The 26,881-nt window shown below is 56.1% G+C and overlaps 11 protein-coding genes across 11 annotated transcripts; 4 read left to right on the top strand and 7 right to left on the bottom strand.

Moving 5' to 3' along the window:
- Positions 1–1,620: 1,620 nt before the first annotated feature.
- Positions 1,621–3,528, bottom strand: L226DRAFT_253803 (uncharacterized protein). The gene has a single exon (XM_067673292.1). It carries the CDS (start codon positions 3,304–3,306, stop codon positions 1,720–1,722), a length of 1,587 nt encoding a protein of 528 aa, XP_067540159.1. The 5' UTR covers positions 3,307–3,528; the 3' UTR covers positions 1,621–1,719.
- Positions 3,459–6,202, bottom strand: L226DRAFT_253746 (iron reductase). Its single transcript, XM_067673290.1, has 9 exons — positions 5,705–6,202; positions 5,243–5,649; positions 5,107–5,176; positions 4,871–5,055; positions 4,383–4,797; positions 4,154–4,321; positions 3,763–4,099; positions 3,602–3,699; positions 3,459–3,528 (listed from the first exon to the last, which is right to left on the bottom strand). The coding sequence occupies exons 1-8, from the start codon at positions 5,886–5,888 to the stop codon at positions 3,684–3,686; spliced, it is 1,782 nt and encodes a 593-aa protein (XP_067540158.1). The 5' UTR covers positions 5,889–6,202; the 3' UTR covers positions 3,459–3,528; positions 3,602–3,683.
- A 1-nt stretch (position 6,203) lies between these two features.
- Positions 6,204–8,800, bottom strand: L226DRAFT_253764 (NADH dehydrogenase). The gene is made up of 12 exons (XM_067673291.1): positions 8,678–8,800; positions 8,512–8,618; positions 8,192–8,422; positions 8,048–8,138; positions 7,928–7,998; positions 7,845–7,872; positions 7,619–7,789; positions 7,466–7,565; positions 7,053–7,411; positions 6,665–6,996; positions 6,489–6,610; positions 6,204–6,436 (listed from the first exon to the last, which is right to left on the bottom strand). The coding sequence occupies exons 1-12, from the start codon at positions 8,691–8,693 to the stop codon at positions 6,418–6,420; spliced, it is 1,647 nt and encodes a 548-aa protein (XP_067540157.1). The 5' UTR covers positions 8,694–8,800; the 3' UTR covers positions 6,204–6,417.
- Positions 8,801–11,548: 2,748 nt separating this feature from the next.
- Positions 11,549–12,508, top strand: L226DRAFT_531345 (uncharacterized protein). The gene has a single exon (XM_067680060.1). The coding sequence runs from the start codon at positions 11,689–11,691 to the stop codon at positions 12,418–12,420; it is 732 nt and encodes a 243-aa protein (XP_067540156.1). The 5' UTR covers positions 11,549–11,688; the 3' UTR covers positions 12,421–12,508.
- Positions 12,509–13,982: 1,474 nt separating this feature from the next.
- L226DRAFT_531344 (uncharacterized protein) lies at positions 13,983–15,221 on the top strand. The gene is made up of 2 exons (XM_067680059.1): positions 13,983–14,901; positions 14,963–15,221. Exon 1 carries the CDS (start codon positions 14,000–14,002, stop codon positions 14,849–14,851), a length of 852 nt encoding a protein of 283 aa, XP_067540155.1. The 5' UTR covers positions 13,983–13,999; the 3' UTR covers positions 14,852–14,901; positions 14,963–15,221.
- Positions 15,222–16,576: 1,355 nt separating this feature from the next.
- Positions 16,577–17,788, top strand: L226DRAFT_609988 (uncharacterized protein; the record flags this gene model as incomplete). The annotated part of the gene is made up of 2 exons (XM_067686110.1): positions 16,577–17,509; positions 17,562–17,788. Exons 1-2 carry the CDS (start codon positions 16,660–16,662, stop codon positions 17,786–17,788), a joined length of 1,077 nt encoding a protein of 358 aa, XP_067540154.1. The 5' UTR covers positions 16,577–16,659.
- A 144-nt stretch (positions 17,789–17,932) lies between these two features.
- L226DRAFT_253647 (uncharacterized protein) lies at positions 17,933–19,332 on the bottom strand. Its single transcript, XM_067673289.1, has 2 exons — positions 19,167–19,332; positions 17,933–18,970 (listed from the first exon to the last, which is right to left on the bottom strand). The coding sequence occupies exon 2, from the start codon at positions 18,849–18,851 to the stop codon at positions 18,006–18,008; it is 846 nt and encodes a 281-aa protein (XP_067540153.1). The 5' UTR covers positions 18,852–18,970; positions 19,167–19,332; the 3' UTR covers positions 17,933–18,005.
- Positions 19,333–19,653: 321 nt separating this feature from the next.
- Positions 19,654–21,273, bottom strand: L226DRAFT_502221 (NAD-P-binding protein). Its single transcript, XM_067677870.1, has 6 exons — positions 20,797–21,273; positions 20,468–20,744; positions 20,256–20,400; positions 20,202–20,208; positions 20,116–20,148; positions 19,654–20,057 (listed from the first exon to the last, which is right to left on the bottom strand). The coding sequence occupies exons 1-6, from the start codon at positions 20,819–20,821 to the stop codon at positions 19,666–19,668; spliced, it is 879 nt and encodes a 292-aa protein (XP_067540152.1). The 5' UTR covers positions 20,822–21,273; the 3' UTR covers positions 19,654–19,665.
- A 167-nt stretch (positions 21,274–21,440) lies between these two features.
- L226DRAFT_550915 (NADH dehydrogenase, alpha subcomplex, subunit 2) lies at positions 21,441–22,262 on the bottom strand. The gene is made up of 3 exons (XM_067682787.1): positions 22,158–22,262; positions 22,003–22,109; positions 21,441–21,945 (listed from the first exon to the last, which is right to left on the bottom strand). Exons 1-3 carry the CDS (start codon positions 22,244–22,246, stop codon positions 21,857–21,859), a joined length of 285 nt encoding a protein of 94 aa, XP_067540151.1. The 5' UTR covers positions 22,247–22,262; the 3' UTR covers positions 21,441–21,856.
- A 133-nt stretch (positions 22,263–22,395) lies between these two features.
- L226DRAFT_531339 (uncharacterized protein) lies at positions 22,396–23,722 on the top strand. Its single transcript, XM_067680058.1, has 5 exons — positions 22,396–22,735; positions 22,795–22,958; positions 23,023–23,204; positions 23,254–23,377; positions 23,439–23,722. The coding sequence occupies exons 1-5, from the start codon at positions 22,429–22,431 to the stop codon at positions 23,502–23,504; spliced, it is 843 nt and encodes a 280-aa protein (XP_067540150.1). The 5' UTR covers positions 22,396–22,428; the 3' UTR covers positions 23,505–23,722.
- A 40-nt stretch (positions 23,723–23,762) lies between these two features.
- Positions 23,763–26,033, bottom strand: L226DRAFT_609983 (HET-domain-containing protein; the record flags this gene model as incomplete). The annotated part of the gene is made up of 3 exons (XM_067686109.1): positions 25,945–26,033; positions 24,904–25,866; positions 23,763–24,845 (listed from the first exon to the last, which is right to left on the bottom strand). Exons 2-3 carry the CDS (start codon positions 25,855–25,857, stop codon positions 23,763–23,765), a joined length of 2,037 nt encoding a protein of 678 aa, XP_067540149.1. The 5' UTR covers positions 25,858–25,866; positions 25,945–26,033.
- Between the last annotated feature and the right edge of the window lie 848 nt (positions 26,034–26,881).

Below are 26,881 nucleotides of genomic sequence, written 5' to 3'. Positions count from 1 at the left end.
TCAAAGCAAACTAGTCTTGCTCGTAAGTCCTCGTGTTCTTCTGACTGGGACGAATCAGTCAGGCCAGAGATCCGCAGCGACTCTTTCAAGGTGCACATCAGCAAACGGGGGAGTCTAGTAGCGCTCAGCCGAATATATGACTCGCCTCAGCAGCCTGTGTGGCAACGTAAGTATCATGCCTCTACATGGCGTGTGCTGATCTCTTCTTTGGTATAATATTATGAGACACAGTCGAGCGGTAGTCCTACTTTTATGTTCGGATCGCATTCTTCTACCCTACCGGACTTCCATGACATCTACCACCTACAGGCTGCGATGCAGCAATCACGATGGTCCTCAACAGGCCGCTTGCACCGTTCGACCGGGGGTAGACCGGCTACTGCGTCTACGACCACCTGGCGTGAGTTCTGGTCCGAGCAAGTGGTAAGCCATTGGAGTGGGAACTGCCGGGCATAACCTGCTTGGCATTGGTCGGGACTCGACCACGGCCGTCGCACTTGCCAGAACTCATCTTCTTGTTGCATGCTGCAGGTCTTCGTCTACGTTGGCGTGCTCGAGCGTCCATGTACCACTCCACATGGTGCGACTCGGATATCGAAGACGGTTGAGACCGTGATGGAGGGTCCTCGACATGTGAACAAGTGCACGATTCCTACGAATCCCGATCAGTCCACCACGTTGTCTCGGATTCTTCTGCTGCAACTTCAGAACATCTGTCTACCGGATATCAACATGCTGTTGTACGCTGGCAGGATGGTCGAGCCAGGTCCGTCCGCATATCTTGGTGGTTGCTATCGGCGCTGCTGATAAACGCATGTCATACAGTATCACGACATCCAGCAGCTTACTACCGCAATCTGCTGCGACGTCGTTGCTTGCTGTGTAGCACAGCACGGTGATCATCCTCCATCGCAGTTGATATCAAAAACAAAGCTGCTCAATGCCATTCCTGACAGTGATGACTCAATATCTGGCAAGTGACCAGTTGTTCGATCCGTTCATCGTGGGTGCCACAAAACCTGCGAGAGAGAGATCGACGGCATTGGCCGACCTCGCGCCGTGACGGTGCAAGATACTCTGGATAAGTAAATCTCGCTGCTCTCTCAGTGCTATTCGCAGCCTTATCGCATGTCTGGAACAGCGAGCCTGAGGATGGGCCCCCCGGAACAGTCGTTCCAGGATATCCTACCGTTCCTGCCGCCGGAATTTCCTCTTCGCCCAGACGTTGAGCTGCAACTTCGCGGTCCGCTCAAACTCAATAAATAGCGTTGCTTCAAAACGCCGCGGATGGGTCCAGAGCATTCAGTACTCTTAGAAAGCGCTTGGCAACCACTATCGCTTCGTCCTTCGAGCGCAGCAGCTTTCTGCCAGGGGTGCGCGCAAAGGGCGGCGAACTTACGCGGCGTTCCATTGATCCTCAACCCCTATGCCTTGATATCCATGTTCGACATGTCCGGACCGACGGCGCCCAGCACGAGTTCGGAAATTTCTGGGAGTGGAATCATGTGTGTCGGAGATTGAGACGATTTGGGTTCGTCTATATCTGATAATGCCGCCAGGGGTATGTACATCTGGAAGGTCGAGCATAGAAGTAACAAGAATTGATACCGTACCCACAATATGTTTGCGACCAAACGACACGACACGAAGTTCAACTATCTACCTAGTATATCATACATTGCAGTGCGTTCATCGTCGGAACCCTGGCCATATTCTTCTTTAGTAGTACCACAGCACATTGAGCCGTGTGCCCAGTCGTCCAAGACGTCCGCGCATAATGTTATCCACAGCGGCAGAAGCCTTCTCATCTCGAGCTTGCGAGACCATGAGCACTATGAGGCTTTGAATTGAGCCCGAGAACGGCTCAGATGCCAACAGAGGCGCAACGATATCACAGAACGCTTCGCAAGCCGAGGCGTTGTAGCGCATTGGCCATAACGGAGCAATTTCCCCACTAGCCTTAACGGCATACAGGTCAAGGCCCTCGCGCATCTGTCCTTTCCGTAGATTCGGGAAGAACCTCTCGTCGTACTTGCAGTCCCACGTAATGCACAGGTGCTCGAGGGTGCGCAGCGCCTCTCGGCCCTCCGGCGACGCCATGAAGGGAAGCAGATGCAGCCTGGCGTCGCAACCGATCATCTCGAAGGAACGGAGGTGTTTGAACCGGAACCAGGCTCTCCGCAGGACGGTGTCATCTGCGGTGTTCCCATACAGCTGGACTTCAACCCTGGGCACGTGAGAGAACAGGTTTGCGACTTGCAAGAGTTGCCTGCCGTACCCCTCGACCAAGAGCCTGCGTTCGGTGATCCGCAGCACCTGCCCGTGCGCTCCGTGTATCTCGACCGTGCATGACCAGGGTACACCGCGGAAGCGCACGAGCTCGGCGCCGCACGCCGCGAGCATGATGGTCTTGACATTCTGGGTTAAGAGGTCCATGAACGTGCCGTCTCCCGGGTCGACGGTCAAGTAGAGCGAGGTGGTTGCGGGAATAACAAGGTGGTCAAAAAACGCGACGACGGATCTGGGGGTGTCTTCGATATGCAAATCGCGGAGTCCAGCCAAGCGGACCACCCGGCCAACGGCCCTCAGGTCGGAGTCATCGGTATCGGTATCGGGTAGACCTCGGAGAGCAAGCGTCTCAAGCTGCTGACACTGCTCCAATGCATCGAGAATGCCGCTGAGGGTGGACGACTGGTTGCTGCAACTGCACCAGTCGAGCCAGCGGCATTCCATGAGCGTCAGATGTCGCAATGAGCGGAATGGACCAACTTGTGCGAAGTGGCGACCCGGCAGTTCAAGGGAGCAAAGTCCGGGTAGGAGGGCAGGATCGATACGCGCGTACGGCACCTGGTCTATGAAGTCTGGACGCTGCATCCCAACGTGCACAGACGCGAGGGACAGTCGTCCAAGGATCGGAAACGGTGCGCTGATGAAACGCGCGAGGGAGACGCTGGGCGACTTCTGCGACACGGCGAGCGTCGCTATCCTGCATCGATGGGGTATGAGAAAATCCACAGCTTGGGCATCGACGCACGTCAAATAGAGATACAAGGGTAAAGTTCCTGAGTGTGACACGGCGAAGGTGAACCTTGGCCAAATCTCTGCGCTCGGACGTTCCGAGGTGAAGCCGTACAAGTCCCAACTCGAGTCTCCGATGAGGTCTGCCCAGAACTGCGGAGTACGAACGAGGATGCTCTTCCAGCGTCGACATACGACCATGATATTGCGGACCCAGTCGAAGTGCGTCAACGTCGGCCGGGTGTGCACGAAGATGTACATGAGGGTTTCTGGAGGGAGTCGCTGCATGATGGTTCGAAACAGAGTCGTCTTGATTAGCTTCGATTAGATTGAGCCAGATTGTGTAACGCGGAGCGCCCATACCAGGAGACGGACCTGGACGTCGCTTGGGGCTGGCGGACCGGGCCAAAGTCGGTAGTCTCACTTCCCCAAAAGGTTCGATGGGCCGCATCCATGGTGTAAGTATACAAGTTGCATAGCGCTAGCAAGCGACACGAAGACACTGCGCATCTACAGCCAGAAGATCCGAGTGAGCGAGAGTCACGATAAGTCAAGGACATTCGCCACAAATCGATAGTCTCACTTCAAGGAAGGTCTTCATGCATCCAATGTATAACAGTACAAGGTGCGAAGCGCTAGCAAGGGACAGGAAAACGTTCTGGCATCTACAGCGAAAAGATCCTAATGGACGACACAGAGTCAGTCAAGGACAATCATGACAGAAAACAGAACAGGAACACTCACTCTTCATGCAACTCATAACCACCCATTCTACTAGAGAGCCCCTGCACATCGAGAACCCCGATGGCCTCTCGCACAGTATCACCAAGGCTGGCCGGCCCACACACTCCGACGAACACGCCCCTCCGTGACTCGTTGCGTTGCGTGGTGTCGACGAGCACGCTGTACACGTCTGGCCTCCCTGGCGTGAGAGAGAGACCAGTCGGGAGTTGCAGGTCCTCGAACGAGTGGCGCACCGTCACTGCGCGGGTGTAGAACACGGAGATGCGAAGGGCGATGTCCGCAGCCTTGCTTTCCGCCAGGAGAGCGGAGAAGATGGGTAGAATGGGCCGTAGGCAATCTACATGCTTGTGTTAGACGATTGGCGATTGAAAGTAAACGGTCAGATACATACCGGGATGATGGACGGACCAGACGAGGTCGACGGAGCGGACGCTGCTGACTCCGGTTTTCGCTTGTTCCAGCAACTCTTGCGCACCTGACAGTCCATACGAGATACCGCTCCCACCAGCAAAGAACACCGCCCCATCGAAGCTGTTCGGTATGCTGTAGCCGGGCCCTCCTAAAAGTTCAGCGGAGCATGAGCAGACTTTCCCCCCGGCGACGCGCAAATGTCAACACACCGTACGGGCCCTCAAGGAACACCCTCACATCGCTCCCACCCCGCGCACCCCTCCTATCCTCCGCGGCAATCTCATACAGCCTCCTCGTCCACCGTCCCGTATTCTTGCACAGCAGCACCACGCCCTCCTGTACCGTCCCCCCGCTCGTCGACGCGGACGCGATCGTATACGGATGCGCCTCCGCCCACGCATAGAGCCCCATCCCAGCGGAGAGCACGCGCAGGCGGACGTGCTGGCCGGCGCGCCAGCCGCTGGTGAGCGTGGGGATGTAGATCTGCGTCATGTGCAGCTCGGGGAGGCAGGTGAGCGTCGCGGTGCGGAGGCGGGACTTGAGGAGGCGCAGGATGCGGTCGAGCCCGTAGAACACGGCGCCGGCGATCACGTATGGGACTGCGGCGTTCATGTGGAGGCAGACCTGCGGAGACAAACGATTGGGGGTAAGTCATCGCATAGCATTGTGCGCTCGCTGGGAGAAAGAGCAGACGCACGGTGACGAGGAAGAGTATGGACGCGATGAAGTGCGTCGAGATGAACAGGTTGTGCAACCTCCGTCGGAAGATGTCGAGCGAGAAGAAGAAAAGTATGTCCAGCAAGACCAGAGAGACTAGGCCCCATGAGATGTCGGGCTCCGCGATCACTCTTGTCCACTTGCCCTGCAAGGTGAACTTGTAGACTACGAACACGTCAACCCAATGTAATAGCACAAGTGAAGATAACGACTCACTAAAACCAATGGCATGCACGTTCGCAGCAAGGACAAGGAGCCGGCCCGCGAAGCGATGCAAATAATTTAGCTGTAGAGCAAAGAAACACTATCACCACCACACATAACACAACCAAAACCCACGCACGCCACTCACCCGTTCATACGCCGTCCCCAGCATCACACCCAGCACGCTATTCCTCGTCGCCAGCAGATACACGACCGGAATCTGCGAGATCGCGACATACGCCGCGCGCACCGGGTTCGTCCAGATCGTCGTCCGATACAGCGCAGCGAACAGCAGCAGCGCAAAGTACAACACGCAGATGACCGCCCCGCCCAAGTGGACGCGCCCGACGACGAGCCCGAAGCGCAGAACGCGCGTCATGCGCGGGAAGAGCGTCTGCCAGGCGCGAACGCGCCGCGGCCCGGGGCGGGGGGTTCGGGCTTTCTCGGCCTGAATCTCGCTGCTTTGCGTCGCGTTCATGGATCTGCGAACGAGAGTGCGCCGGGAATACTCAGACTGCGCGTCGGATGGCATGTCCGGATCTCGCGAGACGTGTCCTGCAAAGGTGTCAGTCAGCCTTCATCGTTGAGCGCGGTGGCTGGTTCGACGTACGCAAGAAGAGGCCCTGGGTCCACCCTCCACCGCGACTGAAGCGAGCGAAGGCTCGAGGTAAGGTCAGGAGGGACAACAGCCCGACGACGCATATCAGCAGAATATCAACCCAGAACACAACAGCCGCATTGAGCTCTCCAGGCCCTGCACGGGCCTGTAACATCGTTTCCGGCCTATCCAGCATAGTCTACTCGTCGCTAGAATAGTAGAGCCTGCGTTATCTTGCAGCTTGAAACGAGAAGCTCGAGTGCGGGAAGTTGAAGAGGTGTGGGGCGATGGCGACCAGCGCGATATAAGGATGGCGAACGACAATGACGGGACACAAAACCTCGAGCTGCGGCCCTGCGGCTTGCTCGATCCCGCCCAGAGGCTGACTTCATGTCGCGACGCGTATCCGCATCCGGGCTCGATTTGAATCGTCGCATCTGCTTCCCGCGCGGCTCGCAGCAGGTCTCGCTCAGCTGCGTACCTGTATCTTGTCGAGAGCAGAAGAACCCGCTGGGTGACTGTAGGTACGCCAGTAGCGGATGTAACCAGTATATTCCAATTCGGGGGACACACCTCTGCGATGATGTCATCCCGAGGTTACGTAGGTCCTAGGGTAAGACAAAGGCAGAACCTCTATCACGTCTATATTCAACTAGTCGAATCGTAATAGTCTAATGTCTGCCCGCGGAAAGAGGAAGAGGATAAATAGCGTCCAAGTTAAGTCTTCACTCGCGAGACACGTCACTGTATGCATGTGTCAGAACGTGCGATGAAGTATGCGATGATGGCCGCTTACCGTCCGAAGAGCTTGACCTTAATCCAATCAGTCGCAACGAGAGTGCGGTTCCGGATGGAGAAAAGGGTGGTGAGGTACGCGCTGCGCCAGAAGAGGTACGTCGCGACACCACCGGTGGCAAGCTGCAAAACACCGTCAATCGCCGCATGCGTGGTCCTGCCAACAAGTGCACTCACGTTGCCATTGAAGAAGGGCAGGTCAGCAATGGCCCTGTCGGAACCGATGTATGCAAGAGAACCCTGGTGCGAGTACTTGAAGGGGCGGATCTTCTCGAGCTTCGCAAGGCGCTTCTCGAGGTGCGCGCGCTCCTCCTTCACCTCGGCCTCAGGCGCAGTCGCAAGCTCCTTGAGACGCGCTTGCAGCTCATCCTTTTTGGCGATTTGCTGGAGGACGCGTGCTAGGTACGCGCCCTCTTGGGAGGCGACCTGCGCGGTGGGCGCATACGAGGTAGCTGTGCAGTCGCCGATAGCGAAGATGCTATCGTTCGCACCAGCCATGCGCAGGCACTCTGAAGACAGTCGTCAGCTATGTCTTAGTCTACAGAATCAGATCAGGGACACGGACCATCGACGGTGATACCGCGCCTGTTGGTTTGCTCCTTAGGGAACTTAGCCATCAGATCGCGGGTGACGCTGCGCAGCGTGTTGCCAGCAGCCCAGACGACGAGTCCACAGGGCACTTCTGCGATGCTCTTATCGGGCATCTGCAGAACGACGCTCTTCTCCTTGATCTCCTTGACCATAGTCTTCGTCAGGATATCGATCTTGGCCGCCTTGAACGTCGACTCGGTGTAGTCGATTAGCTGCTTGCTAAACATGGGCAGCACCGAGGGCAGCGCCTCGACGAGGGTGATGCGGACGTTCTCCGAGAGCTCCGGGTACCACGAACGCAGGTCCTCCTCGAGGAAGTCGTGGAGTTCGCCACTGCAGCAGCGTTAGTCGGACGCCTCCGCACAAACGCCGAATCAGATAACATACCTCAGTTCAATACCGGTAGGACCACCGCCGACGACAACCATATGCAATAGCCTCTTGACCTCCTCAAGTGTTTGCCCGGGGAACGCGGCGGACTCCAAGCCTGTGAAGTGGTGAGCGAACCCGCGCGTCCTGCAGATGACGTCATATGCGTACAGTCCATGAAGTGGCGTTGCATCTTCTCCGCGTCCTCAAGCTCCTTCATGAAGCACGCATGTTCTCGTACTCCAGGTATGTTGAAGGTCTGCACCTCAGCGCCAACCGCGAAGACGAGATAATCGTAGGGTATCGTCGTGTTGGAGACTGCACCTTGGATCTCCGAGGTATCTGGGGAATATCCAATCAGCAAGAGTGAGCATACACCCATCCCGATAGGACAGACCTGCGAATGTCACGGTCTTCGTATGAGGCTAGGGGAGAACGGTCAGCATGTACGATCATGGACGACCCATAGGAAGCGCATACATCGACGTCTGTTGCTGAAGCTTCGATCACAGTAACTTGGCGCTTCTTATGACGCGTAAGATAGCGTGTGGCTAGTAAAGAATGAGCATCTACAGGGACTATATGCACGGAAATACTCACGTTGAATGATCGAGCGGGGAGCAAGAGTGCCAACTGCGACGCTGGGCAAGAGCGGGGTGAAGAGGAAGTAGTTCTTGGGGCTGACCACAATCTGCGCATACAGTCGGACCTCTGATGCCTCTCCCGAGCAGCACAAGTACGCACCACATTGTAATCTTCCGTGTCTAGAGAGTTGAGCAGACTCGTTGCACCCCATCCGCTGCCGCAGATGACGAGCGTCTTCTTCGACGGGTCATGGGGAAGCTGGTGACCTGGCGTCCTGTCCTTCTGGGTAAAGTAGTAGAACGCGGTCCCGCTTGCGACGGTGACGAGGGTAACAGTTCCGGTTAACTGCAGGAAGCGCTTCCAGATCGACGGTTTGTATGCAGGCGGGGGCTGGAAGTTCCCATGTTCGCGGGAAGACGACGAGGCAAAAAGTCAAACCCCGAGATGGACGCGTTCGAGGCGGGGGGTAGATAACGTACCGCAGATGCGCCCTCCGACCCTGTTCCAGTGGACAGCAGCCTCCTTGTGGGTTGGAATCGCGGCACGGATGGCCGAGGCTTGACCAGGCTTCGGCCGAGAACGCGAACTGGAGGAAGTATAAGAACTTCCGTCTGGCTTCCGCGTCCGACGATGTCGTCTGCTCACCTCGTGAAGCTTGCATTGCCGTGGAGAGAGTAAGAGGGCGACACCTACGCGTCGTCGAGGTTAAGAAAGGCGGTGAGGAGGGGTGGGGACGTGGTGGGGAGGAAAACTGTGTCGCCGGCGCTGCTACCAAGCTCGATGACGCTCCTGCGGCACTTCACGGTGAGCCTTGACGCGACTTCTGCCGGTACAACTCGGACCACCTTCGGAGACTGATTGGAGGGCACTTCCTAAATGGGCGCCAGATTACCATGTGTAACTCCGATAAAGCAGATCTTATCTGTCCAACTCTGCGAAATCAATATCGTTCGGACTCCGACGACGCGCGCACACAAACGACGCGATCAATTCAAAACATCAAGAAATTCGAGAGACCCCAATAAACGCACTATTGCTCCCACTTGAATGATACAGAACCCACCCTGTGTGCTTCCAAATTGCCTGCGAGCTTGAACGGGGTGAATAGCATGGCTGGATGACAAGATATGGGGCCTGTGTCTCCAGCCGGTCACCAGCCTTCACTTCTTCATGAGCTGGTGACTGGAATCATATCCATATAAATGTATTCGTGTCTAAGGTGTATAGAGACCAAGAATCTGTGGGATGCATGCCTTAGTTTCTTTCTCTGACCGCTGCGATGAATTCGTATTGAGTCTTGGAGACGGCTTGATGACATCATGAGCTGGATGCGCTATCTCATGCACATGAACGGAGCCATCTACTACCTTCGTTCAATTTCACAGGGATTGACGGCTTGTCCAAGAAATCCTTGTAAATAATAACCCCAGGGCTAAAGGTCAATGAAAGAGGTTCAACTGAATTCTAAGACTCGGGACTTGGTGGCGCAAGGTGTCCGGCGCTCGTCGGAGTCCAAACGACATTGATTTCGCAAAGAGCTGTGATTTCGCGACCCGCCACTCAATCCTAAGTAAGATTGGGCGGCAGCATTTCCAGCTACATCACGTGATGAAAAATGTCACGCTTTGCGGGTGAAATGGAAAGAACGGATGAAGGCTCGGCCTCGGGGCACAAATCGGCAAAACTAAAACTATCAAGTTGTTGGAAATTGCTTTCCCAACGACTTGACAGTCTCCGATTTCTCAAAAGCGACGCGAGGGGGGAGATGATAGCCCATTTGTGTAAGCGCCACCAGCCAAAACCCTCTCTGTGACAGCTTTTGGCTGGGGGGCACGTGAGCGTCACAGCGTGACCCTGGTGGCTGGATATGCACTCGCTCAATCTTAGGTCACGGTGAAATAGGCTACGCTGATTAGCACTGGCTAATTAACAGGTGTAAATTACGTGTAAATTACGGGTAAAATAGGGTGGGCCCCAAACCCCATGTTAATTAGGGTATGTATATTAGACTACCAGGATCACAGCCCAGGTATGCTCATACTAGGGTCTTTCGAATCCATCACAATGGTAACCAAACACATCAAGAGCATAATCTGCTACGGAAGCTTGACGGCAGTATCAGAAAGCCCTTTTTGAGCCTGTAATCAGGTTGAGTGATGGTTGAGTGAGGAGTGAGCGAGGGTCTGACACCAGGTTTATTTGTTGTGCCTCCCAGACGCATGCTCATCTCCCTCTCACTTGCTTCAGCTCCAGCAGAGAGTGTTTCTGTAATAATAGATAGGTTCCTCATCCTGAGAGAGGTCTTTCATGGGTGCAAGGCGGTATTTTCTTGGTAGTAAGCGCCCAGCCTAATTTATCGTATTTTACCCCCGTAAATTTGGACCTTGAGGGGGTCCAGGTTTAATTTGCCGGTAAAATAGACCCCGAGAGCTATTTCACCGTGCCCTACTCAATCCACAGTGCTTTCGGGCCATTGAAGCGACTTCATCGTTACCAAGAGACACCTCGTCAGTAGAACTTGTCACGTACGCAGAGAATCGGACTGCTAACCAGATTTCCTCAATATTATCTCTCTATCCTAGGATTGACTCACTATGAATGTCGCAGTGTCTGAGTCTGGCAAGGCCGGAGTCGACGGCCTCGAACGGTCATCGAGCGACTCTGAAGCACGAGCACCAGAGGATAAAATACAGGCTGACCAGTCGGCCAAGGCTATAACGGGATCTATTGGCCACCTTCCTGCAGAAATACTCATGCAGATCTTCTCGCACATCCACCCGACTTCTCCCGCACGCGCAGGCTCCGTGATACTTGTGTGCCGATACTGGAACGCCGTCGCGCTGCGCACCTACACCTTCTGGCGAGACCTCGCTGAAAACCCGTGGTCGCTCAACAACATCTCCATCCGTGCCTACCCGGAGAGACTTGCAGCGTTGGAGTTCGCCATTGCCCACGCCGGGCAATTGACCTTCGATCTGGATCTCGTAGGTATGGGGGAGCCGCTGTCGGTGCTCCTGGCCGGTCATAGACCCAGGATATCTTCCATCAAGTTATCCGTCGTCGTTCCCCGGGAGCTCAAGTTCCTACACGCCCTTGTCGATGCCGAGATGCCTAAGCTCGAGTCTCTCGTCGTCAAGCAACACCGAGGGCCAGAGCACCGTATTCAAGCGGAACAGCTGCCGTATCCACATCTCCACGAATGCTTCCAGCCACATCTTCTCACTCTCCAGCTTCCCTGTTGGCATTTCTCCATAACTTCGCCCCTGCGCTCTCTGCAGCACCTGACACTGACACGTTGCTCGTGGGTTGGATGTGATTGTGAACGCGCCACCTTCGACAGCCTGATCGTCGTCTTGGGACAATGTCCGAACCTGGAAACTCTCTTCCTCGATTCATGCATTCCCGTGGATGGCCCTGTGACTCGGAGAGCCTGTTTACAGGCCCTGCAACGATTGACCATCGACGATTACGCGGATTTCATAGTAGACGTGCTAGCACAGCTCGACATCCCGCATACAACCATGCTCGACTTCCGAAACCCGGAGGAAATCAATGGGATCATATCCACAATCTTCCAGCTCAGGTCGGCGTTCTTCGCAGCGTGGGCGGCGGCAGACTGTCTGCATCTCCGCATCCGAGAGAGCCCGTCCACGACCATGCTCCTTAAAACGCGGGTCGAAGGTGCACTCCGTCTGTGTTACTCCTGCCACGAGTCTCAGTTCGACTATGACGATTTTTTCCGACGTCTTGCCGCGATGCTGGAGGAGGCCACCGTCCCTTCCCTCACAACCCTGGTCATCGACATATGGACCGACTCCCATCCTACGCCACCCGGTCTGTCTTTCTTGTGGTCGTTGCCCGCGCGCCTCGCCACCCTTGGCGTGCTCGGCCTCGATGGGCGAGGACTGCTTCTACCATTCATGGCGTCTGCCGACGGCAAGCAGGCTCTCCAGTCCCTCAAACGCCTCTACCTCACCTGGGATGCGTCTCTCCCGGCACCCATGCCCGCCCATTATCAAGACCCCACCCAGCCTCACGCTACGATCGAACGCTCCCCAGACGCCGCTTCAACAGGCGACAGCAACGCAGTGACTGGGGCACCACCTCCCCGTGCGCCCGACGCGGTCCCGTACGGCCCTCAGGCATGCGAGGCGTTCTGCGACGTCCTAGCCCCGGTGCTCACGATGCAGCCCTACACCGGCTCGCTCGAGATTCTGCACGTTCTGCTCGTCAAGCCCGCCTCAAAATCCTCACGGAAGGACGCACCGGCCGTGGACCTTGGCGCGGTACAGGAGCAGCTGAGCGGACGGCTGGGGCATCTGGTGCGTGTCGGTGTGTGCTGGTACGACCCAGAGGAGGATTATGAGAGTGCTGTGGGTGTCTCTTGATGTGGCAAGTGTCTCGCATGTCCTCCGTTTCTTGACGAAGGCGGTAGACGGGTAGACAGTGGGCTGAGAGTGTTTCAGCGTCCCCTCTACTATGCAATATCTCTGACGATCTTGTTGGCATTCGAGCTGCGTACGCTTGAGTGCGTGAAGGAGTTCCGATCTAACACATTGTCAACGTGTCCATGCCGCTATCCGCTAGCGGTGGTCATTGCGACTCCCTCACGAAGTACGGACATGGGTCAGACAAACAGTCTTTGCTTGGTGTCTTGTAGTCTTGTGGTCTTAGAATGGACTTCAAGCTCTGTGTTCGACGGCGCTGTTCATCACACTAGCCATCGTCCTCGATGCTTCATAATACCCATCAATAGCATAGCATACCGCACCCATCTGGCATGTTGCTCCTAGTACATGTAGAGTACATGAGTAGGCTCGCCTAGACACGTTCAGACGAGAACCGGGATGTGCTGGCCGATGCTTTCGGGGCCTGAGCTACTCCAGAACTCTGTGATATTGCGTGGTGAACTACGCTCGTCGCTCATCATATGCGTGGACGTTGCCCGTACGTGAGAAGCACCAGCGCCTCGCAACGCTTCTTCACCTGCAGGTCTGCGCATGTCCTCGGAACTTTGCTCTCCGACCCAGCAATCCCGGATGTCCGGGGGCGTCCGCCATCCGATGCATCTCTGTCTCAATTCACGACGAAAGCACCTGAACGGAAGTTTCAGGTCCATCGAAATCCCGATCACCAGTGCTAGTGCTCGAGACGCCTCGTCTCCGACTCCGTCTGGCGATGTGCGCTGGCAGCTTGCATGGAATCGAGCATTGCCCCTCGACGCGCTGTGAGGGTGCAGCTCGCCCGGTGCTGGGACGCGCCAAGTTATACGAAAAGAGGGGAAGCCGTCCAGAGCTCCGCAATGTGTGTTTGGCCACCACGCCGGTACCGCGTGGTGGCCATGATGATGGTGCGCGCCCCGAAATCCTAACGGACCCTGGTGGAAGTTCGTTCATTCATGTATCCCTGGTATTCAGTATGAGGCTACCGCTGTTACTCTCCGAGGCTACATAAAGCTTCGTTCCTGCTCGCATGATCGACGCGAATTTTGGTTCTAGTTGCGAAAGGTGTCCCAGTTAAATGATAATTCCAAGACTTCCTGGGTGACCTACTCGGTGTCTATTCAGCGGACGAACAAGTGCTATACCATCAAATAAGGTGTATGGACACCATGCGTTTTCGGCAAGCCCTAGAAGAACATGCAAGTCTCCTGTCAAATGGATGTACGCACCCTTTGGACGCGCAACGTATCGTGCCCAATTGAGTAAACGGCGAACTCGTCCCAAGTATGTCACTATCCGGCAGCAGTAGCGGTCAAACACATGATGCGGAGACGCGAAATATACGCCGTCTAGTCCAGGACCGCAAGAAAGATCAGGAAGTTACAAGTCGGATAACCGCCGCCGGGCCTGCTCCTGCTAGCGAGGCGTACTGCGAACGAGCGGGGGTGCTGATGCCTGTCCGCATTCAAAGTCAGCCTCCGGACGAGCTCAGTCTCACAGACTCCTCACCTGTACGCCCTGCATCATGAGGTTCTCGTCTATCATCCGTTTCTTCCTCTGCAACCTTGTCGCTCCCCGGCATCCCAGCGAACCTCTTGCAGACGAGCCCTTGAATTCGCTCAACGACCTCATCTTCCACACCAGACACACCCTACCCGTGACCTTCGACCAGCTCCGGAGCAGCTACACGGACCACTGCGACGACTACGAGCTCAGGAGATGCATCGTCACCCGCCTCGACTTCTGTAGGGAACGGCGTAAGCCCAGACACGCGTACCTCGTCGCTCACGTCGCAGGAAAGGGCACCTCCAGGGAAGCCGGTTGCATCAGGATAGACCGCACGTGTCCCTGTGACCGCCCCGAGGGTCAGGCCCCGTTCTCCCGCTCACTCTTCGCCGTCCCCGTGGGCGACCGCGCCCAGGTCATCGATGCCCCCGGGAAAGGCGGCCGCCCGAGCGAAGTCGTCTTCTCCCACACGTTCGACGACCACGCGCCGTCCCTCGTCGACCTCATCGCCGCCGGGCTCGTCCTCCGAAGTGTTGAGAAATTGGGACGCGATCAGGTGGAGCCGTGCTATCTGTTCGCGGCGGCCATGTTTCGCATCGTCGCTGGGAAGGAGTACGTTGCCGCGGAAACGAGGAGACTGGAGAGGACGCCAGAGAGTTGTGCCAGCAGGTGGTTCGGGGGTGGACGCGCCGCGGAGCACTCTCGATGTCTTGCTCTACTCACTCAGAAGGACGTGCAAGACGACATCGCGACTCGGGAAAAGGAGGTGTTCCGGAGACGTCGTGAGCTGCAGGCCGCAACGGAGGCCAGGCAGAGGTATGGGAAAGAGATGGGTAATGGAAAGAGACATGGGGCGAAGTCCGCGGTATGAGAGAGGGGGTCCGGACAATGCGGGAAGAGCGAGTTGGCAACTGGAAGATGGTGCGTTAGCCTACAGGTTCCATATCCTTGCAAGTCGTTTGACGAACGTTGTGCTACACAGAACCCAAGCATGAGGACACGGGGAGAGTTGAAGTCGGCGTACCAAGCTATCCCATTCCCTCTCGACCTTCCTCGCTATTTGGTTGGAGACTTGTGCCCGTCCATGTCGAACACATACATCCTCGTTATGCCATTACAGTATGGGAACATGCAAAACCCAGTGTCCTGGCGACTCGCCGGAAGTACCATTACTTGTACCATGCAGATGTTAGCCACATGCAGAGTTCCGTAACGTACCATTCCACTTTCCGTACCCATCAGCTTGATCAAATTGGTGAGACCAAGTAAGTAGCGTAATGGAAATGAGAGAAAGGACAAGCATTGGCAAGTAACGGTTCGCTACGAGTCCGTGTCTGCTTGAACCCGTGGGAACTTCTGGCTTATCTAAGATGGATTACTTGACTTACTTATGCCACGTTAACGTTCAACTTGTTTTGAACAAGTCGTTGGTGCTTTTGTTAGCTTGTACACGGGCTTGTTCAGCGAGCATACGCTCGCAACAGAGCGACGTTAAGTTTCTCCCATCCACAGTAACAACAGTTGTCACTTGATATATCTCCACAGGCAACGTCCTCGGAATATCAAGCTTCCAGGTACTATCATCCTCCACCGTGCCGCGTGTCTTGCCAATATCTACGAGTCCCGCACGGGATACCACGACAGAGCCTCAAGTATGCATATGAAACGCAGGGGGCGTAGACGTATGCGGGCTCCGTCGGGTTGTCGTCACCCTCGGGTCTAACATGTACATCCACAACCCTCGTGTTGACCGATTGAGGTAAGTCGGTCCCCAGGATATTCTTTGCATATGGTCCTCCCGGTCTTCTATGCCACACTCGCGAGGTCTCATGCAGTAAACATGCAGGCAGCCACGCAGTTCAGATCCACCGGCAGGTTGAGAAGTTTGTTAAACGTCCTCGATCGCTCGATCTTTTCGCATTGTTTCGACCGTCGTATCGCCAGATAAACAATCTGCTGACGCATGGGGGTCAAGTGCGCATGCGTCACGGGTCTGCAGAACGCTCACAGTGACTGAGTGCTCCGGATTCGTATTGAGACCACACAGTGACCCCCCTCTTCGACCGAATCGTAACGACGAAGATCTCTAACACCACCTCCTAGCATGGCTAGTAGTTTGGGATGATTCCTGTCAATATCTCTGTGCTCAAGTAGCCACCGAGCGCGTTCGCTGCTGCGACAGCGTCAGAATGTGCATATCCATACCTAAGGCTTCAGGGTCCGATTCTCCTTCCGTAGGCTCGTTGATCAATATCCAGGTACGAGTATGGTAGACCTGATGCCCCGATAGCCATTCAGCTCCTCCGCGAGGTGGTTTCTTCAGCGGCGGAGTTGGCAAGGCTCAACGCGACCTGCACGCACGCACGCGCATTGCACTCAACATGGGCGTACGTCAATGACGTCCGAACCTGCAGGTGTGCAGAAGTCAATTGTCTCCTAGAAGGTTGAGATGCGTGCTTGTTGTTCTCGCATGTAACATGTAAGAACGCCTGCGCTCAATGCCATGAGCAGGACCGTCCTTCGGACCACGCTCGGCATTCCAAGCAGGTATATCGATGGTGTGCGAGTCCTTTGCTGCCGACACTTTTCCCCTTTCCCGCCAAGCCACCGTGAGTCTGCGTCGACTGCCTCGCTCTGTGACTCTGACCCGTCCATGCCAGAACCTCACCACTTGCCCCCATGGCGAACCCCGAAGCTGCCGAACTGACACGTGCGCTCCTCGGCTGCGATTACAGCCATCCCGTTTCCTTCCCCCACCTTCAAACCGACTATGTCGGGCACTACATCAAGACGAACCTATCCGACTACGTCATCACTCGCCTCGATCTCTGCAAAGAAAAGCGTTCTCCCTACCACGAATACGTCCTCGCGCACGTCTCGCGACGAGAAGGCCCCAGTGCCCGCCCATGTGGGATACTCAGAGCCGAACGGTCGATGCCGAGCCAGAAGCTTGACGAGTCTGCCTTAAGGTTGGCAAGTACCCTGTCGGCCCAGGTGTCCCTTCCCCTTCCTTCCTTGGACATGCCTGCGACAGACCACGTCAAGATCTGCGGTCCCGCCGAGTTTGACGAAGGGCACATACTCTACCACGCGTTCAAGACCGAGGCGGAAAAACCCTGGGCCATTCACGAGTTCATTGCCGCCGGCCTTGCTATCGGCCAGTACAAGCCCAACTACAATATCATGCTGGAGCAATGTTACTGGTTTGCTGGCTTAGTCTTTCGACTCCTAGTCGGCGAGGACGCGATGCGGTTCGAAGCGACTGGGGCCACCGTGAAGAGGATGAACTTGAAAGACAAGGAGAAAAGCCGCTGGAAATGGGTCAGACGCACCAAACCAGGCAAGTTTGGGGAGCTGTTCCAGCTGGTAACCTCGAAACAGCTGCGAGAGGAGCTACGGGCCTTAGAGCCCAGGTTCTCGACATGGGTTGAGGATCTTGCCGCTAGCGTACACTTGGAAGAGGCGCAGCGAAAGGAGATCGAGGAGATGCAACGAAAGATAGAGAGGCTTGAGGCCTTGGTTGCTACTAGTACGTTTCTATGCTGATGCGGGGCCTCATTCTGTTCACTCTAATTTGCCAGCTCCAGCAGTTGACGACGAAAAGTCGCACTCGGAGCAGTCAAGTCAACGTAAACGTGAGAAGAGCGAAGCTGATTTCGCATGTACTCCCCCTCCCTCGCCACCGCCTTCCTACTGGACCCATGGTCTGGATCCACGAAATGCTTCGCCCCTTACGAAGGATTCGAACATGCAACGCTACACCGCCGGTCGGAAGTTGCCACATTATGGAACAGGGTTACAATACTAATCAAGTACGCACAATCGACATCTAGATCGTCTCCGCATGCTAAACGTATGAATCCTAGGAGTGCAGTATGAATCATTGCTAAGATATCCTCCACGAAACGGGAACGTCCATGCAATATCCGATGGAAGCCGCCGTCAGTTCGCCAGCGTTCTGCAGCCGCTTTTACCTCCCACGATCTCCGAGTCCTTCTGGCCGGTCCAAACCTCCCTCCCCCTTCTCACGCCTTCGCCCTTTCCATCCTTCTCCCTTCTCTCGCCACCTCCTTCTCCAGCTTTTCGACCTCAGTCCTCCATCCCGTTGACAACTTCCTATGCTTGAAGTCGTGATCTTTTCCGCAGCGTCTCCGATCGATAGCCACTTGGGAACTCGAGATGGGCTCCACGGCGCGAGTCCCGGCCATGGACGGCTCCTTTTCGCTCAACTCCTCGTCCACAAGGAGCCAGTACATGAGCGCGGCGCACCATGAGCTGGACGGCTTGCCGTGTCCTGGACTTGGGATATGTTGTCCGAGGGAGAGCCCCGCAGCGATGACGCATGCGAGGGGGCATGGCTCGGAGAAGGCGTACCGGCGCAAGCAGGGGTCATCGAGAGGAAGTGGCCGTGCGTCGATGACCTGCGCCCTCGGCATCCTGGATGGCTTCGAGCGGGAGATCGACTGCAGTAGGGTATGGAGGCAGTCGGTTGGGGGCGCGGACTGGGTGGACGGGACGTCGTCAATGGCTATGTAGCCGATCGTCTGGTGGGAACCGGTCGGGACCGTCGCCGCGACGTGTACGAGGACGTAGTACGCGTCGGGAGCTTTTCGCCGCAGTTCGATGAGGCTCACGACCAGCTCGTCCAATGCTTCGGCATCGCGGTGGTCGTCATAGCCGACCCCGAGCTGGCCAAAGGTTACGGGGTAAGTGGATTCGGCGCCGAGGATGCGCTGGTTGAGTGTTCGTTCATAGGAGTCCATGGTGGTGAGGTGGTAGTGAAGCGGGGAGTTGTAGAGACGGCCCAGTGCCGCAAATCCTGCTAAATACCCGTCGATGCGAATGACGCAGAATATCTGGATGTATGGCATACACCGCCCTTGTGGTTTAGCGCTCCGGTGACGCGCAATGCCGACGCTACAGTGCTATGTAGATACCCTTGGTGCTGTCATCGCATGAAAGGCATGTGGACGCTATCCGGCGTGCGGTCCTATCCAAGAAGTGTCAGCTTCACTGCCTTCTGAATAGTGTGACTCGGGATACACAGCGTCGCTCGGATTCGGAGTCTGAGCAAGGCCTTAATCACTCCGTTTGGCCTGTGCTGCGCCCCAGTCTACGGTAGACTGTCAACTACGTAGTCCTCGCTACTGTGCCATACATTCATCAATCATGTTGTTTTTACGTACCTCAAGTGAAGACGTTAGCGTCACACTGCGTCCCTGTGGATGTAGGCCACGAGAGGACCACGTTTCCCGGGGGCGCTGCGGAGTTATCTAGTTGAGACATCCAAATCGTCGACTTGTGGCCTTGTTGTGTGAGCTTCGACGCTCTCACGTAGGTAAATGGTGGCATACGATGTCCGTAATTTTCCTACACGAGACCGCAACTTCCGAGATTCAACGGGCTAATAACCCATGCTACGCAGAATGGAAGCGGTCCCGCTGAAGTACAGAAGACGGACTGATCCCGACCGATGTGCACGGAGTGTGGATACGACAGCGCTCCGACGCGAGAAGCCGGTACCATGCAGCAGCACTAGTGCTGCGCAGCCTTCATTCACCCAGAACAATCAAATTCATCTCTTGCATTACTCCGACCCGAGAGCCCATGATGCAGATGCGACGATATCTGTGATAGCTACACGATCAGGACACGGACTATGACACAAGGAATGCTCTAACCACCTCAAGACGCTGGCGGGTCATCTTGCCCAAGTCCACTTCCAACGGACGCCCACTCCTCTGCAACGCTCTTCAGCCTGTCCGCCCGGCCCTTGATGTCCGCGATGCAGTCGCTGCCCAGGAACAGCCACAATGGCAGCCCCGTCTTGCCCGAAGCTCGTCCTTCCCCGCGCACGGCGTCCACGAGCGCGTCCATCCCCTTCACGGGATCGCCCTTGTTGGGCATGTTCTTCGCCATCTCGACGCGACGTGCCAGCTCCGCGCGGGCGGAATTGTAGTCCGGGATGGGAGTGCCAATAATAGGGTGGGCGAGGGGCGTGTCGAAGGTTCCAGGAACGACGACAGTGACGCGGATGTTGAAGGGGGCTACCTCCGCGGAGAGGGTCTCACCGTATGCTGTCAAAGGCGCGAAAGGGTTAGACGAAACCTATACGGAAATCTGACTAGGCCATACAGTGCACAGCCGCCTTGGAAGCAGCGTAGGCAACTGTGAGACAAGTCAGCCGAGGGCCCACTGCAAGCTTACTTCCGCAAACGTACCAGGTCCCTGCCAGATAGTCAGACAGACGCGCATAGTAGAGGCGATGAACTCACGAGGAATTCATTCCGATACGCCGATCGACTTCCTACGAGAATGATCGTCCCTTCGCGTCGCGATCGCATATGAGGAAGCAGGGCATTCGTGACGTTCACAGCCCCTGCGTAGTTTGTCTTCATCACGTGCATCAACCAGTCGACTCTGCAAACCGTTCAGCACCTTGACTCCATAAGGCCGACCAAGAAGATGCCCGTAGCGGGCGACTCACCCAAGCTCTTCGCTCGCGCCGACTTCGCCTCCGATGCCGGCGTTGTTGATCAGGACGTCCACGCGCCCCCATTTCTCGACTGCGGTTTGCGCAGTTTCTTGGAGAATGGCCAATGGTGAAGTCACGTCCAGCTTGAGGACTTGTATACGCGACTTATCAGTTGTGGGTTCCGAGAGAAGAGGATCCAGCGCCCGGGGGTTGCGTGCCGTAGCGATGACTCGGTCGCCACGAGCGAGAATACGCTGTGTAAGGGCATATCCCAACCCAGAGGATGCACCTGGGACAACGCGTTCAGCGCCACGACTGCCTGAATCATATCGGACACGTACCCGTAATGAACCAAACTAGTTGCATTGGAGGAGTATGGATGAGTGTAATTTCGAATGCGCGATGCTCTGTGGTGGTGGTGGTGGATTGTGGAAGAGTTATATTGATGACCCCTCGATCCCTATCAGGGCGGCGTTACTGAAGCCTCTCCGACAGCGAAGCTTGATGAACTTCGGCTACTTGCGGCACGATGATACGGCTGACGCGGGCAGAGAGAATCGGTCCTCACTTGATCTCAATGCATATGTGCAGCGATAGTTGGGCTCGCGAGCAGGGTACGTGTAGGTACGACATACCACAAGAAGGGGCTGAGGCATTGCAAAGGGGCGAGGAGCGGGCAGCTGTAATGTCTCGAGTGGCGGCCCCACGGACGCCTCATGTCCTGCTAGTTGTTCGCTTGTTACCGCAAGTCCAAGTCGTCGAGCCTAGTCGTCGCATGAACTCCAGTGCTGCCATTTACCAGTTTTTCTCTGGCATCGACGGGTGGACCGCTCCTGTAATACCACATCGTGCGGGTTGAGATGCGGAAACGAACGAGCTGGAGGCTCCTTCTGTAGCGGTTGCCTCAGCAGTGCTCCTTTTGCCCCTGTCAACATTGAATCGCTTCCGACTCTGGGGGCGGCGATTCCTGACGTGGCCGGCTTTGGTGCGGAGCGGAGAAGTGTGGGCTTGGATTACTTATTCATGTAGCTCGACCATTGTGGACAAAGTGAGAACAGATATTCAGCTAGTCTGGGGGAATTGCGGCTGCTGGAGTGAAAGGGTTCGAGTTCTAGCCAGGGGAGGACGACGGCCGTCGGCCGGGATAGGGTGACAAGCGCCCATTGTCCTTCGCGCAGACCTACTCGAAGGGGCTTCTATCTTGCATGCCCCGTCGCGCGTATGAACCTTCGTTGCAGCGATGGTGGGGGACCGAGGGAATCGCGGGTTGCGAGAGTACGGGGACCTACGGTACGCACCTTCACTTGTTTGCAATCACCGCCTGAGCTCCGATCCTGTCGTGAAGTCTGTCCATTGGCCTCTAGTCACAGACGTCCAATTGCATCGCAACAAAAAAGTCGTTCATGAAGAGCCGAGCAACTGAGAGATACGCGACGCAACGTCTGAGGAGGACAGACCCTCGACTTCTACGTGCTTCTCCAATCCTTTGTCTGGACGACACAGGTAAGCCAAGTATTCACGATACAAGGAAGGAATATGAGGCGCACCAAATCTCGCGAACACCCTAGCAGGAGTCCCCTTCGCCTGACGGATGAGAATGGGAAGGTCGGGGTTGTGTTGCTTCAGCGTAGGGTAATGTGAGGTGATGAATTGCCTGCAACACATTAACTCGTGTCGCCGTCGGGAAGATAGGCCTGCTCACCGTGCTCCCGCTGACGCAGCACCTGTCTGACAGCATAGAATGCGGATTTCCCTGACGGCGGGGGACAGTGCTTTCGCGAAGGACGACATGGCGAAGGACAAGCTGTTAAGCGCCCTCGGTCGCCTTAGGATGAATGCGATCAGGCTTCGATTATAATTACTTACTGCGAGATTGTAACTCAGTAACTGGCCATTAGAACGTTGATACGTTAAATCCGCTAGGCGGTCGCGTTGGTTCCCTCCAACATACCTCCACCTTCTCCTGAGTCCTGATGTTCCCCCGCCTCGTTACACGCGTCGTACCGCGCTTTTTCGGCCCGAACGTCTCTGGGCTGCGTGTCGCGCTCAGTGCGCGCCAGCTCTTGGTTGCGCGGACGTTCCTGACGACCGCACAGGTGTCCGAACCCGCCGCGAAGAGGGGGTCGACCAAGTCCAAGTCTGCCAAGTCAAAGACGACTCCGAAGAAGAAAGCTGCAGCGAAGAAATCTACGGCGACGAAGAAGAAACCTGCGAAGGCTGGCAGACCCAAGAAGGACGACTCGAACGACCCGGAGGCCCGCTTCAAAAACGGCCTCAAGGGTGCGTCACTGTGCTCTGTTTGCGCCCGCGTATACCTGACACGGGTTGTCACGTTGCAGCTGTGAAAGTGAAGAAGTCGGAGCTGCCGCCGGTGAAGCCAACCACGGCCTACAGTCTCTTCTTGCGGGAGCAGTACAAGGAGATTGGACAGACTGGCACCTTCGGTGAGAAGTCTACGGAGATTGCGGCGCGCTGGAAGCAGTTGAGCGAGGCCGAGAAGCAGGTACGTCTCCTGTGTATACGTGTCTATGTGTACCCATTGTCAACATGTCGCCAATACGTGACAGCGCTACTTCGAACAAGCGGAGTCCTTGAAGGAGGCTTTCGCGAAGACTCAGGAGGAGTGGTACAAGAACACCGACCCGCGCATCCTCCGTGCCATCAACGTAAAGCGCAGGGCCGAAAACAAGCCCCTCATCCACATGCCCACACACCTTCGTAACAAACGGCCTCTGAGCTCATACATGAGGTACGTCGCCCCTTGTCAGTGAATGGTCCCAGTTGTGACGGCCCTCTAGGTACATGTTGGAAGTGCGCGACAGCGTTGAGCTCGATCCCAGCTTGTCTACCAAGGAGGCTTTGAACAAGCGGGCCGCCCAGATTGGCAAGATGTGGCATGAACTGCCTGCTCAGGAGAAGCAAGTACGTATCTGCTCCTCGGATACTTGCTTGCTCTATGACTGACAGGGAGACGTCTGGACAGCGGTACACCGACCAATACCACAAGGAGTTGGAGGAATATAAAGCTGCAAAGTCTGAGCAGGCTTGAGTCCTTTGACGACACTTACGCGCTGCCGATCATGCTCGCTGTTGACCACGCTCCTTCCACCGACCACGCTGTCATCTATGCTCGGCTTCTTCTCCCCTTCCAGGATGCTTACAGCTTACATTAAGTAGCATCTTTGTACCCTAGTTCTACACGCTTCATCCGTATGATAAAGCCAAGAATGACCACTCCGTATATCGTACTTATTGCAGTCCTGTATGTCCCACGTGGCACCTCTCGCAAGTGAGCTCACCGCGGCCCTCAGCACTCCGTCATGACTATCTGCTCGTTCGGGACGATATCTGGGAAGATCCACACCGTGGCCGACCGCGGGTCCAATGATTTGTCCAGCACAGTCAATTGCAAGGATGCACCAAAGGCCCTCGGCTGGAAGATGCGACTATACATCGCAATGCGCTGCAATGGTGCGGATTCGTCGACGCCCACAGGGCAGGTCACCATGCTGTCGTCCCGGCACCAATCTCCTAGGTGCGCCCTCTCACAACGCAGCCGAACGTCAGACCGATGGATGGGGTCGACCAGCTCGCCTCCGAACTCAGACTCGGAGGACTGGGTGGCGAACTCTACGGTGATCCAGAGCCGAGACCATACCTCCCACGTCAAACACTGGCCAACATGGATTTTGAACTGCGCGTGGGTAGAGACGTGCGTGAACGTGTACGTGAGGACTGATGAGGGCTCGAGACGGTTCACGCCGTAGAGCCATGGATCCTCGCTGCGGAACCCGTGTTGCTCCAGCCATGCGATGCCGAGGTTGAAGAGCGCGACCCAGCAGGGGTCGACCACCTTGGAGTCGAAAGGAGAGGAGGAAGAGAGTAGTACCCGAGGTCCGAGGTCGAGTAGCTGGTCTGCATGGACCATTGGCGAGTGTTGTCTGATATAGACGTCCGTCCATCGGTAGGTGGGACTTGAGGCAGAGAGGCCTAGTAGTCGCCGAGTGGTGACGTCCGCTGGGTCTAAGAGTATCCAGCGAGCATGGTGTCCACCCTCTCCCGAGTTGGAGGTGGCTACAGACAGCACCGAGCGTTCTGAGTCCACGATGAGACTGCTACCAACTCGATAGAGAGGTGATTGCTCCGAGACGCGTCGAAGAATGAGAGCGAGGATAGCCCCGCTAGCCACCGTGCCACGACATGCTAGCAGCGCTACCGAGATGGGGCCTGCTTCGATGACTGGGAGATGGGCTCGAATACCAAGACTTGTAACGGTGAAGTCTGCGACATGCTGAGCGTTCAGTGGAATCGTGGGTTTCTTGGGGGCGATTGAATCTTGGGCCAGGAGATCTCGAGTCACCGTGATCGAACGACGAATAAACGAAGACCTCTGTTAGTAGAGAACAGCTTAGTAGGTGCTGCAAGTCAAACTCGACATTTAACCGCACCTTTTCGGAGGCACAGACCTCACGGCTTTGGAGAGTGCCCTCAAAGTCCTCGCCTGGTATCACGGAGATGCCGCAGAATCCCATGAAGTCTGATGGTGAATTTGCCAGGAGATTTTGAAAGTATGGGCGGTCCGTGCCCGGGGAGTCGCAACAAGGCCCAGAAGGAGCCCACTGGAAGTGTCCAGGGAACGGGAGGGAGGGACCCCACGCGAACAGGGTATGGTCTGCAGAGCTCTTCATGATTTCCTCCTGGAGTCTCCGGAATGCACGCCGGCCCTCGCCATAGATTGTGGGCATGCTGACCTGGAAGATACCCATGAGCGCGTACGCCTCGTCTTCCACCCTTGTCGTCTGTCGGCGCGCCGCCCACGACATCCGCTTCGCGACCGGGATAGACGTCAGGGGCCTGTCGAAAGTGAGCACCTCCGAGTCGATCCCGGTGATGAGGTCGAGGAATGCGGCGAACATCCGCTTCGTCCCGAGCCATCGCCAATCCGCGGAGAGGAAGTGGACGTCCTTGGGCGCAATGAGCTCCTGGAGGGTCCATCCCCGGGTGAACCACCTGCTTCGCCGGAATGATGTATCGGAAACGCTCCCGTCTTCCTCGGCGTGGACGTCCTGAAGGTAAGCGTAGCACACCGAGGCGGATGCGTACCACTGGTACATGGAGTTGACCGCCTCGGACAGCTCTGCGCTACTGGTCTTGTCGATGCAGCATGTGTCGATCCAAAGCCACTCATATCCCTGGGACTCCGCGTAGATACAGCACTCCCGGATCTTCGAGGATGCTCTGGACCGCGGATTGTCACTGGACGACGTGGCGACTGAGTGGAGTGCTTGGAGGTCCTGGAAAGACAGCTCGTTGTCCGACCATGTGTGAGAAAGGATGGCAAACTTCGGAGGAGGCTTGTTAAAATAGTGCAACTCTGCCCGGCTCGTTCGCAGCAGCCACATTGAGGCAACCTGGAATCAATTCGGGATGGCGTGAACAGACGGTAGGGCCATGTCAACGTCGGCTAGTGCATTAGCAGGAGCACTCACTGTCGTTCAATACGATCAACCACCGAAAGCCCAAGGAAAGGGATCCGGAGACATGCCCAACTTGTGACGGATATAAGACGAGCGAGTTTGAGGTCCTGTGAGATTTTCGGTCCTCGGAGAACTTGAAGTTTGCCTGCGGCAGTGCGTTTGAATACTTTGGCGGTGCTCGCAAGACGACGATCAAGGGGCTAACGGAGGGTCGAGCGCCGCGCTAGAAGGCGCCCTTACGTAGCCTCACCACGAGACGACAGAAATGAACGTCCTGCAAGATAGTGTTGGTGAGAAGTATGCCAACAACCGAGTATCGGTGCCGAAGACAGCGTAGTGCGAGAAGCCGCAGGGACACCGTCTGACATTGACGATGAGGGGGCAGGCGAGCAGTCAATAGAGCACCAGGAAGAAGATAACAGCCTGAATATCCAAGGAAGTACTCGTGGGATGCTCTGAATATTCTGTTCTGATCGCCGGGGAGGTACCGTCAGCCGGAAGTATGAATAGATCCACGTCACCAACCGACGGACCCTTGGGTATACGTCGAAGATGCCCATGTCACTGAGGAACATGGAGTCATGGAAGTACACAGTGGGCCTCAAGCGGATCCGGATCCTTTGCATGGTTGCTCGATGAACTAACCGCCGCCTGACCAACGCATGGACCCGACTGCGAACCACGCTCTTGTGCCGCCGGTATTCCCTAAGATGCACAATCCGATGTTGATCCTCGCGGACGTTGAGGAACGTGATGGGGAAGACGTGAGGTGCCTGGACTTCATGAGCACAGTAGCGAGCCTGCCATGTATTGACAGGACGGAGACCCACGCTTTCAGCCGTGGTATAGCGGAGTTGCATAGCTGAACGATGCGCCAGGCCCATTGACGTCCTGGGAGAGATTGACTTGAGATTCGGACCCATTCAAACCCCTAAGACTGGGTGCAGAT

This window comes from Lentinus tigrinus (genome assembly GCF_003813185.1).
Source record: "Lentinus tigrinus ALCF2SS1-7 unplaced genomic scaffold L226scaffold_4, whole genome shotgun sequence".
NCBI lineage: Eukaryota > Fungi > Basidiomycota > Agaricomycetes > Polyporales > Polyporaceae > Lentinus > Lentinus tigrinus.
This window is presented reverse-complemented; position numbering and strand designations above follow the sequence as displayed.